Raw genomic sequence first — 21915 nt, forward strand, 5'->3', positions numbered from 1 at the left:
AACAAGTGGGATTCCCAACTGATTCTAACATCACCCAGAAAAGCCACTCGTTCCCACTTAGCAGCCCCACTCTACGGAGACAAATAAAAATGAAGAGCAGAAAGAGAAACAACACTAGGCGCAGAGGCTGGCATGACTGTGGAAGAGCAGACTTCAAACCAGAACCTGAATTCGAAAACAGCACCAACAGCAAAGTACAGCACAATATTAAAGACATCACAGTGCCATCTGCCACCCCCTTGAGCAAAGCCAAGATTAACCTAAAAGTCAGTTCAGGGGAAGAAAAGACCCTGAATTCACACAAATCTTTTTTCATACAAGACTGTATTTACTATGGGTACATACACACATATAACGGAAGTTTCTAATCAAAAGTTCCACTAGCATTCAAAACAGCACGTGCAAAGAGTGAATCTTAATGCAACTTATGGACTTCAGTTACTACTGATGTGCCCGTATTGGCTCACCAATTTTAAGAGGTACCCCACTAAGGCAGGGTGTTAATATAGGAAACTTAGGAGTTCAGAATAAGCCACCCCAGAATCGGCCAATCCGACAAGCTCTTTGGCTTTACTTTGAGCTACAGATAATTAAGGCCCAGAAGACTCAGGAAAAGATTTCTAACTCCCCTTAACAGCCCCCAAACAATTAGAAAGGGACCTGTACCACGAGTTATCACCAGCGAAAACTTTTATATCTGACTTATCTGCATGAGAGGGAAAATATCTGCTTACCAAACACTTGCTCTGCTCACATGCCTAGCAACTGTCCTCCTCCTTTTCGAAGCCCCGGGCTCCTATCCCTTTACTTAGCTCAGGATGGTGTTTAAGCCTCAACTGCCTGCTGCCTTTGGGTCTCATATCTTTATGCCTCCCCCTCATAAAAAATTAAAGTTTGTTTTTCTCCTGCTAATCTGTTGTATATTGGCTAATTATTAGGCCAGCCAAAGAACATAGAAAGAAAGAATAAAAAAATTTCCTCCCCTACAGTTTCACCCTAAAACTGTTCTAGTTCAGTTGAGCTGCTCAGTCGTGTCCAACTCTTTGTGACCCCATGAATCGCAGCACGCCAGGCCTCCCTGTCCATCACCAACTCCCGGAGTTGACTCAGACTCACATCTATCAAGTCCGTGATGCCATCCAGCCATCTCATCCTCTGTCGTCCCCTTCTCCTCCTGCCCCCAATCCCATCCAGCATCAGTCTTTTCCAATGAGTCAGCTCTTCTCATGAGGTGGCCAAAGTACTAGAGCTTCAGCTTTAGCATCATTCCTTCCAAAGAAATCCCAGGGCTGATCTTGCAGTCCAAGGGACTCTCAAGAGTCTTCTCCAACACCACAGTTCAAAAGTATCAGTTCTTCAGTGGTCAGCTTTCTTCACAGTCCAACTCTCACATCCATACATGACCACAGGAAAAACCATAGCCTTGACTAGATGAACCTTTGTTGGCAAAGTAATATCTATGCTTTTCAAAATGCTATCTAGGTTGGTCATAACTTTTCTTCCAAGGAGTAAGCGTCTTTTAATTTCATGGCTGCAGTCACCATCTGCAGTGATTTTGGAGCCCCCAAAAATAAAGTCTGACACTGTTTCCACTGTTTCCCTATCTATTTCCCATGAAGTGATGGGACCAGATGCCAGGATCTTCGTTTTCTGAATGTTGAGCTTTAAGCCAACTTTTTCACTCTCCACTTTTCACTTTCATCAAGAGGCTTTTTAGTTCCTCTTCACTTTCTGCCATAAGGGTGGTGTCATCTGCATATCTGAGGTTATTGGTATTTCTCCCGGCAATCTTGATTCCAGCTTGTGCTTCTTCCAGCCCAGCATTTCTCATGATGTACTCTGCATAGAAGTTAAATAAGCAGGGTGACAATATACAGCATTGATGTACTCCTTTTCCTATTTGGAACCAGTCTGTTGTTTCATGTCCAGTTCTAACTGTTGCTTCCTGACCTGCATATAGGTTTCTCAAGAGGCAGGTTAGGTGGTCTGGTATTCCCATCTCTTGAAGAATTTTCCACAGTTTATTGTGATCCACACAGTCAAAGGCTTTGGCATAGCCAAGAAAGCAGAAATAGATGTTTTTCTGGAACTCTCTTGCTTTTTCCATGATCCAACGGATGTTGGCAAGTTGATCTCTGGCTCTTCTGCCTTTTCTAAAACCAGCTTGAACATCAGGGAGTTCACAGTTCAAGTACTGTTGAAGCCTGGCTTGGAGGATTCTGAACATTACTTTACTAGCATGTGAGATGAGTGCAATTGTGCGGTAGTTTGAGCATTCTTTGGCATTGCCTTTCTTTGGGATTGGAATGAAAACTGACCTTTTCCAGTCCTGTGGCCACTGTTGAGTTTTCCAAGTTTGCTGGCATATTGAGTGCAGCACTTCCACAGCATCATCTTTCAGGATTTGAAATAGCTCAACTGGAATTCCATTACCTCCACTAGCTTTGTTCACAGTGATGCTTTCTAAGGCCCACTTGAGTTCACATTCCAGGATGTCTGGTTCTAGGTGAGTGATCACACCATCATGATTATCCAGGTTGTGAAGATCTTTTTTGTACAGTTCTTCTGTGCATTCTTGCCACCTCTTCTTAATATCTTCTGCTTCTGTTAGGTCCATACCATTTCTGTCCTTTATCGAGCCCATCTTTGCATGAAATTTCCCCTTGGTATCTCTAAAACTGTTCTAAAATATAGTCTATTAATTGAAAAAACAAGAACAATATAGCTGTCCCTCATTATCCATGAGAGATTGATTCAGGACCCCCATGGATTCCAAAACCTATGGATGCTCAAGCACCGTATACAGAGTGGTGGAGAACAGTCAGCACTCCATACCTGCAGATGTGAGCCCCGCAGATGGGGAGTGAGCTGATTTAAAATAAAGTTGGCACGGCATCCGTCACTATTCTCTACATTGCTAAGATGAACTTCACTTAGCACACTGCTTTTGGAAGCAGTATTTTCTCTGTTCAAGGATTTTTTCTGTTCAGTTTTTGATTGTATACAATAAACCCTGAGCCTAACTTATAGCCAAAATAGTTAAAGGAAACGTTCTTCCTGCTTTGCACAGAGGCCGTCTCTTGGCTAACAGTAACCCTGCATCCAATTCAGGGCTCTCCTGGAGAGTCTGCCCTTCCCCAAGTCCCCAGAGCAACCACTGATTCAGGAGGAAAAAAAACAAAAAAAGCCCACTGAGGCTCAGCAGCACATGGTTCTAAAAATCAAACAGGTACTAAGGTTTACCCCTGCGTGTAAGCATGTTAAATGATTGACTCATTTAACCCTTATGATAACCCAAGAGGTAAGCACACCTGGCCTCCCCTTTCTACAAAAGACAAAGCACACTAAGGCAAAGTAACTACCTGGGGCAGAGCTGGGTTAACATTTCAGGATATTCCTATAGCTTCAGGCCAAGTATCTCAGGCAGAAGACCAAAAGGGATGTTCAGGGTAAACTGGAAGATCCAGACTAAGCCAGTTCTTTACTCCCCCATCCTCCAGAGCCTGGCCCTCATCTATCGACAGCTCAGGGTGGCCCAGTCCAGCTCCAGTCAGTGCCTACACCTGCTCACAGAACCAGTTGAGACAGAGACAGGGGAGGCAGAATTAGCCTAAAGGCTTCATCAGACTGCCAAGGAACTGAAGCCTAGGCCCTATGAGAGCTGCTGCTGACACCACTCCCTCTGAACCAAGAATGCCGACCTACTAACATCCCCTCCCTGCCCCTAAAAAAACTTGGAGGTGGGGGAGGAGCATATGGTTTATTTTTAGCATAGATATTCCTTTCTCTTTGCTTAATTTTTGGAGACTTGGGTGTTCATAGATCAGTTGGAGATGAAAGTGTTCATAGATTGCTTACGCTACAACAGTACAGAGTTCCTTTCCCTTTAAAATTATCCTGCTATTGAAGGCAAAATATGGAAAAGAGTACTAGTTTAGGACTACAGCTTAGAGATAGTCACAGCCCCCAAGAAGCTCCAGTATCAGCAAGGGGGCGCTGGCTGCCTCCTTGTGTGTCATTACAGTAGGTATTTGTGTCCTGGACTCTGTACTTACATCTGCCCAGATGCTCCATGCTTCTCTTGCTTTCTCTACAGTTTCTTCATAGTCAGCCATGCTGGCCTAAATAAATATTTGGAGGGAGACAAAGGGAAAAGGGCAGTGATGATCTCCTAAGAACACAGACTTTTGGAAAAGAATTGTAAAATCCCCAGTGACCCTAAGATTTGTGTTTTAAAATGATTATCACGCCTTACATTTCCCAAAACTTGCTGGAATTTGCTAAGTTAGAATCTGTACTTTTTAAAACCTTGCCTTTCAAAGCAAGGTCCAGGAGCCTCATCTGTGAGCAATACCTGAAGTATATTTGAAATGCAGAACCTCAGGCTACAACCTAGATTCAAGAGGTCAGAACATTCACCTTAACCCAAGTTCCCTGGTGATCCAGAAACACAGACCTCAGTGGAACCCCTCCTGGGCAGTCCTCTCTAGGGGTCTCCTTTTCCAGGGCACACATACTCTCACAGAGTACAGGGTCTCCCCGAGAAATTTTTTTTCCAGCTGGGCAGTGTAGCATGCAGGAGCTAAGACCCCGGAGCAGGATCAAACACATGTTCCCAGCAACTGAAGCCCAATATCTTAACCACTGAACCTGCAGGAAAGTCCCTCCCCCAGACATTCTTAAAAGTTAAAAGGAAACATTCTTTGACTTTGTAAATTTGTATTACTCAGTGGTCACTGGCACAAACTCCCTAAGGGCATTTTGCATGTAAAGGAAAAAAAAAAAAAAAAAAGCACGTACCTGTCTGACTCTGGCAATGGGCTCATTGTTAGCAGGACAATAGGTGGTGATAACCTAAAACAAGACGATCTACATAAATAGAAAATGGGGGGCAGACCAAACGGAGGAAGGTAAAAAGGAAGGTGGGGCAAGGGCAGGAGCTAAGATACAATAACCAAACTCAGAACCTTTACATTGGTGGTGGTGGTGGTTTAGTGGCCAGGTCGTGTCCGACTCTTCCAACCCCACGGGCTGTAGCCCGCCAGGATGCTCTGTCCATGGCATTCTCCAGGTGAGAATACTGCAGTGGGTTGCCATTTCCTTCTCCATTAACTTGTTACAAACAGGAGACTAGAGTTTTCACTTTTGACCTGAACACTCAGAACAACTTTTTCACCAAAACCCACCCTCGTCATCTAAATGTTAGGCATCTACACAAAAGCCTAAAAGTAATATGTTATTTTGCCTCTTCTTCCATTAACAGACCAAGGTTACAAGTTTTAGGGACTTCCCTATAGCTCAAATGGTAAAGAATCTGCCTGCAATGCAGGAGACCTGGGTCAGGAAGATCCCCTGGAGAAGGGAATGGCAATCGGCTCCAGTATTCTCACATGGAGAATCTCACGGACAGTGGACCCCGGCGAGCTACATACAGTCCGTAGGGCCGAAAAAGAGTCCGACACGACTGAGCAAACACACTCGCAGTTACGTTTAGCTTATTCCCTCTCTCCATAACTGCCCACCCTCTGGTCAGAGGTGAAAAGGCCAAGGCTAGACAACCATGGGAAAGGAGTGTGTCCACATGAACTGGAGAGATAAATTAGGGGGGAAAAAACCCCAACACCCAGGTATAGCTTTAAAAAGGCTTTCAGGAAAGGGTGTTTTATCCATGAACCTAATAACTGGATACCACAGGAAAAAAAAAAAAAAACAGGATAAAACCACAAATGGGGGATTGGGAACAATTAAAACCACCTGCACTTCCTACAGCCACAGATAACTAAAAGATGCTTTTCCGCCAACAAAGCAGGTTCATTCAACAAACTGTTGGGATGTTATACGTTTTCTTATAAGTTTTCTTTCGTACGCAGCCCTCAAAAAAAATCCAAGTAGTAACAACCTTATCTTTCCATCCTAGTCTATAAAACATTTTATTGAACATTAACTGAGAGTCAAGCTACTGTTAGGGTCTGGAAATAGAGAAATGCTGAAAATCTGGCCCTCAAGGAAGCTCTGAGCCCAATGACTGAAAAACAGAATTTCAGCAACTTCGAGCTTGCATTCCAGAGGATTTCAAAAGATAATATAATACTATAGAACATCACCTGTGGCGCACGTCACATGCGAGGAGCCACAGTCAAGTAGAAAAGTCAGATGATTCCACCGCCAAGTGTGTGGCATTTCGCACTACAGAGTGCAGAACTGTGCCGTGCGGTTTTAAGTACGCTTGGGTAGTTCAACCCCTTTCTGCTCCAAAATGAACTTGATTCTCGGTAACACGCAGGACCTAATATCTAGTGGTACTTTTAATGGTTCTACTTGAGAAAACGTTTACTATGGACTTCAAAACTTCCCACCCAGTATAAGCCGACAGCGTCCGCGGGGATAAGGGCTGGGCAGCGCCTGTCCGGCCTCCCAGAGCGAAAAGAGGCCTCAGAGATTTGCCCAAGTCGTGCATACCTCTCCCCGGCCTCCCCAGCTTCCATTATACACGCCGTCGTTTTCCTCGCGGAGCCCCAGCTCCTTCAGCCAAGCATACTGAGGCTGATTGATGAGCAGAGTGGACATGAAGGCGGCAGGCCTGGTCCAAGGTCCGGAGAACTTGCTCTTCCTTGCAAAGCGCACGCAGAGCAGACCGGGAACGCGCCACATACTGAGTCAGGGATGCGAAGAGCGCCTGCGGCCCGAGGAACAACTGAAGCGGGGCCCCGCCCCCGCCCCCCACCCGGAGGAGCCCATTGGGTAGGCCCGGCCCCGCCCTCGAGCACGCCCCCCGCCGTCGCCCTGCTTAGCTGGATCTTGCGCGGGAGCCTGGGGCTGCGGCCTGGAGGTCAACCCGCGCCTGGAAAACAATGAGGGTGAAACCCGGAGGAAGTGAGCAGGCTACTGCCATCTAGTGAAAGACGGCAGGAACAGCGGCACCAGCTAGGAACTTTGTCCAGCAAAAGATTGGCTCTAAAATACAGTGAGAGAAGGCCTCTCAGGCTGTAATGTGCATGTGATCTCACCTAGCTATAGTGTTAAATGCACATTGTGATTCTGTAGGTCTGGACTGGAGTCTGAGAGTCGGTATTTTTAACCAGTTCTGGTGGAAAGGAGAGGATTGTTTCTGCCCCTTTGTTACTTTACAAATTAGTTTTCTAATTAATGAAAAATGGTAAATTGTGGTTCAGTTCAGTTCAGTCGCTCAGTCGTGTCCGACTCTTTGCGACCCCATGAATCGCAGCACGCCAGGCCTCCCTGTCCATCACCAACTCCCGGAGCTCACTCAGACTCACGTCCGTCAAGTCCGTGATGCCATCCACCCATCTCATCCTCTGTCGGCCCCTTCTCCTCCTGCCCCCAATCCCTCCCAGCATCAGAGTCTTTTCCAATGAGTCAACTCTTCGCATGAGGTGGCCAAAGTACTGGAGTTTCAGCTTTAGCATCATTCCTTCCAAAGAAATCCCAGGGTTGATCTCCTTCAGAATGGACTGGTTGGATCTCCTTGCAGTCCAAGGGACTCTCAAGAGTCTTCTCCAATACCACAGTTCAAAAGCATCAATTCTTCGGCGCTCAGCCTTCTTCACAGTCCAACTCTCACATCCATACATGACCATAGGAAAAACCATAGCCTTGACTAGACGGACCTTAGTCAGCAAAGTAATGTCTCTGCTTTTGAATATGCTATCTAAGTTGGTCATAACTTTTCTTCCAAGGAGTAAGCGTCTTTTAATTTCATGGCTGCAGTCACCATCTGCAGTGATTTTGGAGCCCCCCAAAATAAAGTCTGACACTGTTTCCACTGTTTCCCCATCTATTTCCCAAAATTGTGGTAGCTCCCTCCAAATATTCTGTGTGGGTATATTCTTGCTTTTGAAGAACAAAGACAGTTTTGATCAATTTCCTTTTTTCTCCATTTCTTCTCTCTTCCTGCAATATTCTTGCCATCCCCACCATCCCATCTGCCACCCCTGATAACACAATAACTAGGCCTTCCTATTTAAGGGAAATGGCAACATCTCAATCAGCATGATTTGGGCAGAAATTTTAAATATACACATATTCTCAAATCCTTGCATAAATAAGGTGATTCCAAACCTACTTTCCCAAAATATTACTTCTCCCTACTTGCCTTGTGGCCTTCCACATGGCAAGCAGACAGTTGAGAGTCACATGTTTCTTTACAAAGCCTGTGTTTTCCTCTCATGGTGCCTTTGCCCTACTGTTCCCTCCATCTGTAAAACCTTTCCTTCCATCTCTGCATTCAAGCTTTATCTGTTCGACCCTTAGAACATAAATGGTTTCAACAAACAATGTTGAAATAGGCACGTATCAAGCATCTACCAGAAACTGTGGTAAGAGCTGGATATCTGAATGGTGTTTCCACTTGAAAATGTTGTACTTTTCCCCCAAGGACCGCCTCTGACTCATCCTGGGATGACTCCACAATTCCCAGCATCCTACCAGGCTCACATTCATTTACATCATTGGGGAAAAAATGAACCTATAAACACACCTCAGCAGTACTAAGCAAGGATACCCCGTTCAGCATTGGTAATCTGTATCAACAACCCAACTACTTCTGTCCATCCACTCCTAGGACTGATGCACTAATTTCCTTCATTTCAATTCTCAGACATTTCAATAGAGAATTTAATTCTCCTCGCTTTCTGGCTGCCAGTAAGATTCTTTGTACACGTATCCCAACATCACATCCTTCCATTCTTTTTCCCTCCATTTGATTCAAAAAATGAGAAAACATTTACAGATGCACTAAATTTTAGAAGCCACACATGACGCTCTCAAGGAATGTTAACTTCCATCTCTTCACTAAGTCGAAAAGAGAGGTTCATGGTGGTCTCCCTCTAAACAAGTTTTGGGACGATAGACACTAGCAACTGCCTATATGGAAAACAGGGATTACATCTCTCTTTCACCTTCTTTTTTCAAGACTTATTTAGCCTGTCAATAGGAGGTCAGGAAAAATTACCAACAATGAATTTTGATGGGGCAAAGCGGGAAAATATAGAATTAAATGAATCCTGTGAAGGCACATTTCACACTTGAAAAAGAATTAAATGGATTGTACATGAAAGCATACATAAAAACTGCAAAGCCCTACAGAAATTCAAATGTCAGGATACCTTGAACTAATTTTGTATTAAAAGTGGAGGAGTTAGTAAATGGCAAATTCTACTTTTCAAATGACTTATCAAAGGCCTCAGAGAGCGGTTAAAGCAAAGACTCTGGAGTTACAGCATAAGTACAAATGACCTGTGCTTGGGAAATCCTCTGTGAATAATAGCTGTCTTTATTCTTCAAAGATAGTTGGCCAGAAGGCAGAGTGATATGAACATGCATGCCTGCCCCAAGGCAGTGGTAAATTGGAGAAATCACCACCAACCAGAATATAATTTCAGCATCTGATTTTTCAGAGCATAAGTGAGTGGCACTTACTATTGCTCTGGGCATACTCAGATTAATCAAGCTCACCAAAATATCAAAATATGCTGTTGCAACTAACATGCTGGCTTATTATTTAATGGGGAAAATTATTTTCAGAAAGGACCAACCATTCATGTGCTCTAAATACTGCGTTCTCTCCCAGGATACATTCTACCTATCCAGTGGTTTAATGAGCCCAGTGTCAGAAGAAGAGTTATTGATTAATAATATTTGATTCCAGCATTCATTGGTATCAGGCTACTACAGTCTCTCAAATGTCCAAATTAACCTATAGATTCAATGCAATCCCAATCAAAATACTAGAATTGGCAAGCATATTTTAAAGTTTAAATGGAAAGGCAAATGAGCTAGAATAGTCAAAACAGTTTTAAGGAAGAAAAAAAAAAAGAACAAATTTACATTACCTGATTTTAACAATTATTTTAACAATTTTACAATTGTTATAAAGCTACAATAATCAAGAAAATGTCACACTGCTATAAAGACAGACATAAAGATCAATGGATCAGAAATAGGGTACTCAAAAATAAACTTTCACATGTATAGTCAATTTTCAATGAAGGTGTCAAAGAAATCAAAAGAGAAAGAATAGTTTTTTCAACAAAGATGCTATATTATTTGGGTAGTCAGGTGCAAAAAAAAAGAAAGAAACTTGACTTCTACTTCATGCTATATATAAGAATTAAGTTAATATGAACCATAGACTTACAAGTAAGAACTAAAACTCTAAAACATCAGTGGAAAACATTGGAGAAAATCTTTAGTGTGAGGGGCTGTCCTATGCATTATATGATTATTTAGCTGCATCCCATACCACACAGTATAATGTTAATAACAGCAAGAAAATGTACTCCTACCTCACACTACACACAAGAACTCATTCAAGGGAACTGTAATTCTATGCAAAAGAAGTAAAATATCAGTTGTCTAAGAGGAGACCTTAGACAGCCTAATAGACCTGTCTATTAGGAGACCTGGAGTCAGGACTACTACTACTACTGCTACTAAGTCACTTCAGTCGTGTCCGACTCTGTGCGACCCCAGAGAAGGCAGCCCACCAGGCTCCCCTGTCCCTGGGATTCTCCAGGCAAGAACACTGGAGTGGGTGGCCATTTCCTTCTCCAGGAGTCAGGACAGATGTCTGCAATAGCTTAGCTATGTAATCTCCCTTCAGTTACCAAAATAAAATGGGCCCAAGTGACTTCTAAGTTCCTTTATAGGTACTAAATTCATATTTCAAAAATATAAATTCATTTTTTCCCATACAGTCTATACTAAGGAAATAATAAAACAAGTCTGTAAAAAAGACATGTTCATTGCAAAACTGGCTATACTTTAAATGTACACTATCAGAAACTAAATAAATGATGCTACCTCCATGCAGTGGAAAAACTGGGAAGTCATTAAAAAGGAGCTAGATCTTTATATTTTGGTCTAGAAAAGCGTCCTGGATAAACAGCTATATTGTTTCTTTTCGAAAGGAGATTACAGAATAGTAAAAAGGTACAAACAATAAGATCCCCTTTATGCCGAAATGGCAACCCACTCCAGTGTTCTTGCCTGGAAAATCCCATGGATGGAGGATCCTGGTAGGCTAAAATCCATGGGGTTGCAAAGAGTCGGACACGAGTGAGCGACTTCACTTCACTTTTGCTGAAAAAAATTCAATTAATATTTCTTCACCATGTTTACATACAAGAAATCACTGGACTGGGCACCGGTAGAAAAAAGTGAATAAAATAGACATTTTGGTGGGGAATTCAGACAAAAAAATTAAACACATAGGTATTTGACTATTGAAGCCATGAAGGAATAAAAAGGGTGCGAGAGTGACTGTAAAGAAAGGACCCTGTTTTAGTGAGAGTGCTTGAAGAAGACCTTTGTGGGAAGGGCACATTTAATCAGAATTCTGAATCATGTGAGAGCATAACCTCCGGAAGAATGGGGTGTGGGGTACTGGAGGGTCTGCAGGCCGAGGGAACAGTAACTGCAGCGCCCTTGGGCCGGGAAAGGACCAAGGGTGCCTGAGGAACAACGTGAGAGGCGCCAGCGTGGCTGGAGAGCAGGAGAGGGGACCCCAGCCTGAAGCACACACCTCCAGCTCTGTCGGCTGTGCTGAGGTCTGAGCCGGGCGGCGACTTCACGTTCCGTCTGGAAGGCTCCCCAGGAAGCTCCTTGCAGTGGATCACACAGGAGCAAGACTGGAAGCAGAAAGGCCGGCCTGGAGCATCCAAGCGAGGACTGTGAGACCGAAGGAGGAATCCCTCACGGCTGCCATGCGTGCACATCTTTAGGTTTGAAGAGAGCAGGTCAGAAGCAAAGGCGCCAAGGTGTTGAGGCAGCACAAGGGAGCAGTTTGCAATGATGACGCAACATCAGCGAGTCTGGACTCAGGCGGCCCGGGCGAGAGAGGCCCCCTCGCGGGGGCGCCCGAGCACCCACCGCCCGCCGCCCCGCCGGAAGTGCCCTCCCGGCCCGCCGCGCCGCGCCGGGGGAAGATGGCGCAGGAGGCCGGCGACATGGACGATGGGCAGGTTTCCGACTCGGACTCCGACATGACGGTGGCACCCAGCGACAGGCCGCTGCCGGTGCCGGTGAGTGCGGAGGGCAGGCGGGTGACTCGGGGCCGGGAGCGCGGGGCCCAGGCGTCCTCCTGTCGGGCGCGCGGAGCCCGGCAGGCGGCGGGGAGACGGCGGGCCCTACGAACCTGGCCTGGCATTTAGCTGCGAGGCGGGGTGCGCGAGGCGTGCGGCTTCCCAGAGGCGGGCGTGCGGTCGTCTTTCCCGCCTCCCGTGCTCCTCTCCTTGTTTTCTAAACCTACGGAATTCCCCACGGGGCGTCGCTGGGTTCTCCCGGAAGGGCAAATTCTCCCGAACATGTCGAACGTGGGGACGTCGGCCCACCACCAGCCTGTGGCGCTTATTTGCGCCCCGAGGAGAAAGGGAGTGAGGATCGAGAATGAAGTTCATCTCTTGCTCAGGGCCCTGTTCTTCCATATTCACATGGAACCTAGCTTCGTCGTGCCCTAATGTTCCACTGGGTTTTATGTTAGCTTCCCAGGTTTCTAAACAGGCGTTTGTCTTGGCCGCCCTACTAAGTAGCAAGCTGTTTTGAGAAGGCTTTAGTGCCAGGCTGCCCGCTTTGGAATTCCAGAGCCGCCACTGTGTGTTCGGTGACGAGGTATTCAGCCTGTGCCCCATCTTTAGAGTGGGAATGATAGTACCACAGTGATAGGGTGGCTGTAAGGATTCGGTGGAGCCTAAATGGTGGCTGACAAGTGCTAGTGCCGTTATTGTTTCCAGATACGGAGACTGCTAGCTTTAAAATACCCCTCCCCCATTTCTAGCACGGATTAGGAGCTCAACAAATACTTTGATGTTTAGTTGAAAAAGCAAAGGTGATTCCTTTTGCATAGAAGCATCTTGGGAAATCCGTACCAAGATATTTTGTTCTTCAATCTTTTTCAGTTTTCCTTAGATTGACTCTTGACTTAGTAAACTTAATGCCATGGACTCTGCGATTTTACAAGTAATTTGTCAGGGATGCTTACACATAGGACTTCACTCTCTAGTCTAAAAGGAACATAGTCCCAAAACCTTATAAAGGCAGTTGATATATCCACATACATGACAGGCACCTTTGGAAAAGAGAAAAACAAGTTCTAACTGCCTGTAACAGTTGTTCAACATGTGATTTTCAAACGTTCTGACAACTGAAAAGATTGAAAATCTTCTGAAAGTGAGAATTAAGAGCTTTGATAATTTTTTGGAAAGCTGTTTTAGCACTAAGTGCTGGATTAGCTAAATAGAAATAAGAATTTGTGGCTTTAAAAATGGAAATTCCAGGGAGTTCCCTGGTGGTCTAGTGGTTACTATTGGCCACATTCACCTTGGGGGCCCAGATTCAATTCCTGGTTAGGGAGTAATCTTCGGAAGATCTCTAAAACCAATTTAGTCCCTTACATGGATTTTTCTCTCTTTTTTTTTTTGGCTGCTTGCAGGATCCCTGAGTGATGCAGGCTAACACTCTCAGGGATCCTGCAAGTGGCCAAAAAAAAAAGAAAGTTCCATGTAAACCTTTAGAAATTCAGGCACCGAATTGGTTTCAGAGATCTTCAAAGATCACTGCTGCTTTAAAATGGTTCAGCTGAATCCCTAAATAATTTTTTTTTTTTTAATAGCACAGGGTGTGTGGGGGTAATGTCTTTTGTGGAGTTGATTGTGATTTTCCTTCACTTGCAGAAAGCGCTAGGTGGGGACTGTGCTCTGCGGCCCTTCCAGAGTACTGCAACAGTGTGTGCCCCGGCATCCCATTATCGGACTGTTAAAAGTGTGGATTCAAGTGAAGAGAGCTTTTCAGATTCAGATGATGATAGCTCTGTCTGGAAACGCAAGCGACAGAAATGTTTTAACACCCCTCCCAAACCAGAGCCTTTTCAGTTTGACCAGAGCAGCCAGAAACCACCTATAGCTGGAAGGAAGAAGGTGAACAACATATGGAGTGCTGTGCTGCAAGAACAGAACCAAGATGCAGTGGCCACTGAACTTGGTATCTTGGGAATGGAGGGCACTATTGACAGAAGCCGACAGTCTGAGACCTACAATTATTTACTTGCTAAGAAACTTAAAAGAGAATCTCAAGAACATACAAAAGAATTAGACAAAGAGCTAGAAGAATATATGCATGGTGGCAAAAAAATGGGACCAAAGGAGGAGGAAAATGGGCAAGGTCATCCCAAAAGGAAACGACCTGTCAAAGAGAGAGTAGGAGACAGACTAGAAATGAACTATAAAGGCCGCTATGAGATCACAGAGGACGATTCTCAGGAGAGGGTGGCTGATGAAATTTCTTTCAGGTGAGCATTTAAATATTTCTACAAGTGAACACTTGACCAGTTGTCTTCCATTTATAAGATATACCGTAGATCCCAAATACATTGATGGTGGTGGTCCTTTCTGAGATTTTTAAATCCAAGGCAAGAACTGGGCTTATGTGGTTGTATGAATATGAATATGGTTGGCTGTTCTTAAATTTGGGCAGACCTGATAGAATAATTTTGTAGATTTTTGTGAACTTTTGAGCAGCTCTTTCTATTGAGGGCTATAGAACTCCTCAGATAAAAAGATCCTTTTAAATCATGTGGGTTTCTTGGAGTGTTTTTTTGTTTTTACAACTTTATTGAGGCTTATTATACATGTAATAAAATTTGTCCTCTTTAAGTTTGACTTTTTTTTGGTAAATTTATCGATTGTACAGCCATAAAGCACTTTTAAAACATTTCCATCACCCAATAAGATCCCTCATGCCATATGCCCATTTAAAGTTAGTTCCTATTCCCATTCCCAGATAACTAATCATTCTATTGCTGTCAATTTGCATTTTTTGGAAATTTCATGTTAATAGAATCACAATATGTAGTCTTTTGTGCCTGGCTATTTTCACATAGTGCAGTGTTTTTTTGCAGCAGTCATCAACAGCTTATATATTTATACACACACACATTTGTATTGGCTATTACACTTTTTGGCAATTATGAATAATTCTGTTATGAACTTCCATGTACACATCTTTGGACATATATTTTCATTTATTTTGGATAGGAGTAGAGTTGTTTGATGTATGGTGAATTTACATTTCATGTGTTTTTAACATGAAATTTTTAAAGTTGAAATTTTGTTTACATTTTATTAGCTCTAAATCACTAGTGAACAGTTTCACAAGTTTGAAAACATGTTTGGTTCAAAGGTAATATAACTAGAATGGGATGTTAATTCTATCTGAGAACTAAATTGGAGACAAAGGTAGATTTCCTCAACTTTATGCAACAAATAAAGAGGTTGATATTACTTCATTTGTTCTTTATCAGGTTGCAGGAACCAAAGAAAGATTTGATAGCCCGAGTAGTGAGAATAATTGGGAACAAAAAGGCAATTGAACTTCTGATGGAAACTGCTGAAGTTGAACAAAACGGTGGTCTTTTTATAATGGTAAGGCTAATAAAATGCCCTTGTCTCTGATTGTTGGTTCTCTTATTTATGGATTATAACCAGTGTGTTTCAGACTTTTAAAAACCTTCATTAATAATGAAAATTGAATTTAAACATTCAGTATGGTCACTTTTTACAATTAGTACTTTTCTTATTAAAAATATATCTAAATTGTAGCTTGTTAGTGTATAGTCCACAGCAAATCTCTAACAGGCTTCATTAAGGGAGGGGCTGAATTAAGAAAAAAGTCAGGGCAAAGGACCTGGAAGCTCAAATTTAGTGAGTATGGGTTTTGGAGTTTGGGGTTTCTTATTTTGAATTTTGGATGTGCAACATACTAGATGTGACATTTGGCTAAGTTATTTGACTTTGGAGACCTCAGTCTCAGCTACAAAATGGGATTAATCTTCTAATGTAAGGATTAAGTAAGATAATGCATGTATAATGCTGATCATAGTGCCCAAAACTCAGTTAGTGGTGAAGAGAAGTGTTATTTTTGGTTCATTTAATTCGTACATTCTTGGAAACTGGTTTTTGGGGGGCAAAAAAAAATCTTGTTATGTGTAAAGCACAGATAAAGTATGAGTATTAAAATTTCCTGGGTGGTAGGGGTGAATAGGAAACAAAATGTCTAAAGAGGCTTCTGGGGTTGATGAAGGGGGAAAAAAATAATGGTTAAAAAGCACTTTATTGTCCCAGAATGACTGATAGAGCAGTTCTCTTGCTGGGGCCAGATCACAAGCAGTAGCAATTTATGCCGCAGAATGAGTGGTCTTGCAGATCTCTTTCAATTGAGCTTTCACCACAGGGTGAGGATGAAGGTCGAATGGTGTCCTTCCTATTTGTTCCTCATGAATTTGAGTAATAACATCACAAGAGACTCCATCAATATTATGCTGTGGAAATGGAGAGAAAAGTAACCAATTAAAAGTGATAGCACTGGGTGATGAAGCAGCCTGTGAACATAGATTATAGAAGTTAACAACAAGCTATGATGATCATGAGTGTAGTGGTGCCGCCTGTCTGTGTTGTAGTTTAAGGCACTGTTTAGACTCAGGAAGTTTATGCTACAATAGGGGGTGGGAAGGAAGCGGTCTAAAGAATAAATGTAGTATCTTCCAAGTATGCTAGAAAGTGATACCTGCTATGAAAAAAGAAATAGAGCAAATGGGAAGTCTGGAGAGGTGAGAAGGACACTGCAGTTTAACGGAATGGCATAGTAAATCTTAATAATTGCACCTTAAGAATGTCTCTGAAAGTTGCTCTGACCATTCATGGTAAGAGTCTACACAGGATAATTTTTCTGTTCCTTTTTGTAGAATGGTAGTCGAAGAAGAACACCAGGTGGAGTTTTCCTGAATCTCCTGAAAAACACACCTAGTATCAGTGAGGAACAAATCAAGGTAAAAATGATAATGTCCTTGACTTTTAAGATCAATCATAATTTGACTGCCACTCAGCCTCTAGCTTCATTTTCTATTGATCTCTATTACCTGCTCTGCCTTACGTTGACTGACTTTTTTTAGCTGCTCTTTTCAAGTAAAACTTGAACCTCTTATAAAGCTCTGCCTCCTCTTTTTCTCCCCTTTCAGAGACAAAGTCATGATTTCCTTTTATGGAAATTTTTCCTGGTGTCGTAGCATGTAATTATTTTTTTCTACTCTCCTATAACTTTCGGAATCTTAAGGCTTCCCTGGTGGCTTAGACAGTAAAGAATCTGCCCTGCAATGCAGGAAACTTGGGTTCAATCCCCGGGTCAGGAAGATCCCCTGGGGAAGGGAATGGCAGTATTCTTGCCTGGAGAATCCCATGGACAGAGGAGCCTGGCAGGCTATAGTCCATGCGGTCACAAAGAGTCAGACATGACTGAGCAACTAACACACACATAACTTGGCTTTCGAGATCTTAGTTCCTTGACCAGGGATCACATCTAGGCCCTCTGCCCTGGAAGCATGGAGTCCTAACCACTGGATCACCAGGGAATTCCCTCTATAACTTTTTATTAATGAAAAATTTCAAATGTGCAGAATAGATGAAAAAATAACAGCATGTATACCAATGTATCCTTTACCTAGTTTTAGGGGTAGTTAATATTTTGACTTTTTTTTTTCTTCTGTACCATTGAGAAATAAGACACAAACATTACGACATTCAGCCCTAATTATTTTAACTAGAATCTCACCATAGTAAGGACAATATCCTCCATAACCACACCTAAGAGAAATAAAAATGATGATTTCATAGCATCATCCCATTATCTTTGTAGAACTTATTCTGGTTTAATGAATTGTCCCAAGAATGTATTTTCTAGCTTTTTTCCTCCCCAAACCAGGACCCTATCTAATAGATCTCCACATCCTTTTTGTTATATCTCTTTTGATCTTTTTAATCCTGCATTTTCCTCTAGGCTGTAGACCTTTTGATGGGTCCAAGGTTGCTCTTACAGAGGGTACCACATTCTGGTGAATGTCTGCTGGTGCCTTTGTTTTGTTTCTCTATCTCCTGTATTTCTGATCAACAGGAAGCTGGGCATTTTAGTATTCTTAATCATTTCTGTATTACTAGAATGTCATTTGGAAAAACTTAAAACAGTGTGGGTTTTTCATAGCTCAGAATTTGGTATCTTTTAATTTGTTAATTAAGGAACATGACTTGGCGTTCAGCACATCTGATCAAAATAAAAAACTGGCTTCTTACATAGGAAGGAGGTGGTACTCGTGCAACACAGCTGCAGTATTTGAGAAATGATGTGTTCTCTCTATTATACCAGTGGGTGATAAAGGTCATAGGAATGTGCTTTAACTGTTTTAATGTAAGGCTGATGGTGACACAAAATTAAAAGCCTTTTCTCTTGAGCTGCTGCTCCATGTGAGCATATTTTGCATTTGCTCAGCGTTTTTTTCCCCTCACTATTCACTTTTGGTCATTTTTTTAAAAATATGTTATTGAAATTCCTACAAGAAATGTTCCCGTTGTTGCACATTTGGAATCTGTATTCCTTAAGTGCTTTTTTCCCTCATTGGACAGTTATTTTGATAACGTGAATTTGTAGCGAAGTGGATTTCCTTGGGAACACAACTTCTGAGTGATAGAACAGAGCTTATATTAATACCTTAATGTTCTCCCTCCTCCCCTAATATTACCCGTGGCCAGAAATGTGTACTTAGAAGGAACATTCTTCTCAAGGTTTTGTTTGATGGCAAAATGTCACTCTTTTGAAAGATACAGTATGATGTGATGAAAAGGATTCTCTAAGATTCAAAGTCTAGGTTTTAATCTTAATTTTGCCATTTAGCAATTGTAGACTGTGAGAAGATTGCTTACTGTCTCCCCCAGCCTTGATTTTTTCATCTATAAAGTGAGGACTGTAATATGTGCCCTGCCTGTTTAATATTACTATAAAAGAGTTAAATAAAATGATATGTAGAAAAGCTTTTTCTTGATAACTAAATCTGGACAAACAATTTCCAGAAGCAGGAGAGAAGAACATTTATTTACTGTGAGCCTGGCACTAAGGCCAATATTTACAGGACTTACTCTTGACAGCCTGTCATTGGGTGTCACCCTGCTCTGCAGATGAAAGCAAGAAAAGGACAGGTCTGAGATCACACAGGACTCTGCCTTCAGACCCATGTTGTTTCCATTGAATCACTGGTCTTTGAAATTCAGTTCTTCTAACTTGTTGTGGAGAAGGGAATTTAATGTGTGTAGATTTTTATCGTAAACTGTCAGAAACATTGCATTATAATAAACAGTGGAAACATTTTTAATAGTATCCAATAATAGGGGAATGTTTATTTATAAGGACATTCTTAAAACAACTATTGTGTAGCCTCTATTTTTGGGAAGCAATTCTAAGAAAATTAGAAAATAAAATAATAGCTGAAAGGCAGAGTACAGATTTTTAAAGAAAAAGAGTCATGGGATAATAGATTGGTAGTTAAAACACCAAAATGTTACCAGTGCTTTGGTCTGTTGTGAGGGGTTAGAAATGTTTTGGCTTTTAAGATTTTTTTTTCTGTTTTTCCCAAATTTTCTGTTGTACATGGATTGACTACCTTTGTTACTAGAAAGAAAAATCAGAAGGTAGATATAATTTTCTTGCAGGTAATTTCATATTTCATTCAAACAATGGTGTTATAATTTTTCTTTCAGTCCCTCTTATTGTCGCTCTTTAGTCACTCTTATTAACAATCACAGTCTGTAGAGTTTGGAAGCCAGAACTGAACTGAGTGGGCTTGTTTTCAACTTTTTCTCATTTGATTTTATTTTAGTAAGTGGCCTTATTATTTTTCTTGTAGAGAATACAAAGTTTGTAGAGATAAAAAGAGTAAGAATAGTTAGAGGTTAATTTGCTGTATTTTTTTAAAGTCCAGCTATAACGATCGCCCTCTTAAAGTAGTATGCACTAGGTTCTTAACTTGTGGATGCGAGAAGAAAAATTTCTCTCAGATTATCTATTTTCTGCATTTGTTGTAACACGTTAACAATATGATAAAAGACATTTCTCTAGGCCATTCCCTGGTTTGTTTTATTTAAGTATATAACCCATGGGAATGACATTTCCTCTTTAATAAGGTTTGCTGTATTTGGAGGGAAAGGGGGGACTTCATAATTTAATTTAGTATTGCCAAGCGTTGTACTAGTTAGAATTGTTTTTATCAAGATGTTTGGATGGGTTTTCGTATAAAATGAAAATACTGCTACTATGCTCCACGTAAAGGTAAGTCGACACTTGAAAAAATTGTGAATTTTCACACTGTTGTGAAGGCAACATAATAGGGTTTAAGGATATGGTAGTTTTAATAAATAGTATTTGTTCTTGTTTATTAAAGTTGTTCCTTTATTGTAGGACATTTTCTACCTTGAAAATCAAAAGGAATATGAAAATAAAAAAGCTGCTAGAAAGAGAAGAATGCAAGTGATGGGGAAAAAGATGAAACAAGCCATTAAAAACCTAAATTTTCAAGAAGATGATGATACATCACGAGAGACTTTTGCAAGTGACACTAATGAGGCCCTGGCCTCTCTTGATGAATCACAGGAAGGACATGGAGAAACAAAGTTGGATGCAGAGGAAGCCATTGAGGTTGACCATTCTCACGATTTGGACATGTTTTAGTACATTTTGAGGAATAAACCTTTCTAAGATAACATTGTAATACACCATTTCTACTGAGATTATTTTACTTTGCACTGATAAACACAAAAATCTGGAGAGAACTGTTACCTTGTTTTAAATAAAATTGAATATGTGGGAGATGAATGTGATAAGAACATTTACAACTTTCTCATGTCTGACAAAGTATTTAAAAGTATATAGTGGAAGATTTAATTTCTTAATCTGTTGCATGTGCTAATTATTACTAGTTGATAATCAATTTTGTCCAGGTCATTATAACATGCCGTTCAAAAGTTTTTCTGATTTATCTTTGCAATGAACTATGATTGGTTTCAAAACATTCCATTAGAAGATCCTATTAAGACATAAATTGTTAAGCTATTACAAATGCATTCAAATTTAGTTTTTCTGTGTTTTAAGAACTCTTAGGCTTTTAATGATAGAAACTAAAAATAGGTTTATACTAGTGGCTCTTCCCACTTATGTGTTTGTTCCGAAGTAAATAAACATCAGAAGCTTTTCAAAGAAGTATCGATGCATAACTTTAACTTTGTTTTTGACTTATTAGTTACTTTGGTCATATATTTAAATACTGAATATAATCCATATGTGCATAATTACAATGACATTTAAGAAATTCCCAGTGGTGGCCTGCCTAAGACAGTTTTACCTTATGTTAAGGAAGTTAGGTATTAAAAATGTTTCTTCTGCATGATGTTTAAAATTATTCATTTTTATTTAAGAAAATAAAGGTAGTTTACTTAAGGTGTCCCAAGAGTTGACCACAGTTTACAGAGTAAGCAAAAATGTAGGAAGCAGTTATTATCTATTCTTTGCAATAATGTACTTGAAGTCTTTCAGTAATTTTTGAAACACAGAATCATTGAAGTTGGATCTAAGCAGGGAAGGAAGAGGAAAATGGTTATTGGTTACATTTTATTCATAAAGAATGCAGAAATAAAATTGGAATTCTGGAAGTCAATGAGATTCGAGTGATTTTATTTTTTAATCTCAAATTTTCTTTCATTAAAATTGCCATAACCAAGGAAAGAAGCATTTTAAATAGGTGAGTATTTAAATATTGTCCCTAAAGTTTTTTTTAACCGTTTATTTATTTGAAGAACTTTTTCTAATTAAAATATAATTGACTTACAGTATGAAATTAGTTTCAAGTGTACAGCATAGTGGTTCAGTATTTTTATGTATTGTAAAATGATTACCACCGTTCCTGGGATTACTTTGTGTGAGGTGATTTTAAAGGTCTGGTATATTAGTAAGATAACAGTCAGAAATCTAAATGTCATGTATCCTTGTAAATACTACTGATTTTTCTAGTGAAAGTTAAAACAGTTTTTGAAG

The 21915-nt window shown here is 41.1% G+C and overlaps 2 protein-coding genes across 2 annotated transcripts in view; one reads left to right on the plus strand and one right to left on the minus strand.

Annotated features, from left to right (window-relative positions):
* The window catches only part of ALDH7A1 (aldehyde dehydrogenase 7 family member A1), a 44408-nt gene extending 32777 nt beyond the window's left edge, over window positions 1-11631 (minus strand). Inside the window, exons 1-4 of the mRNA XM_005682692.3 lie at window positions 11543-11631; window positions 6460-6841; window positions 4801-4854; window positions 4056-4121 (exon numbers count right to left, since the gene is read on the minus strand). Of these exons, the coding sequence (XP_005682749.1) occupies window positions 4056-4121; window positions 4801-4854; window positions 6460-6651 (312 nt within the window). The 5' untranslated portion in view covers window positions 6652-6841; window positions 11543-11631. The remainder of the gene's footprint in view (window positions 1-4055; window positions 4122-4800; window positions 4855-6459; window positions 6842-11542) is intronic.
* On the plus strand, window positions 11597-21538 carry PHAX (phosphorylated adaptor for RNA export). Its single transcript, XM_018050699.1, has 5 exons — window positions 11597-12041; window positions 13689-14302; window positions 15314-15434; window positions 16754-16837; window positions 20287-21538. The coding sequence occupies exons 1-5, from the start codon at window positions 11946-11948 to the stop codon at window positions 20554-20556; spliced, it is 1185 nt and encodes a 394-aa protein (XP_017906188.1). The 5' UTR covers window positions 11597-11945; the 3' UTR covers window positions 20557-21538.

Source organism: Capra hircus, chromosome 7 (genome assembly GCF_001704415.2).
Source record: "Capra hircus breed San Clemente chromosome 7, ASM170441v1, whole genome shotgun sequence".
In the NCBI taxonomy this organism is placed as follows: Eukaryota; Metazoa; Chordata; class Mammalia; order Artiodactyla; family Bovidae; genus Capra; species Capra hircus.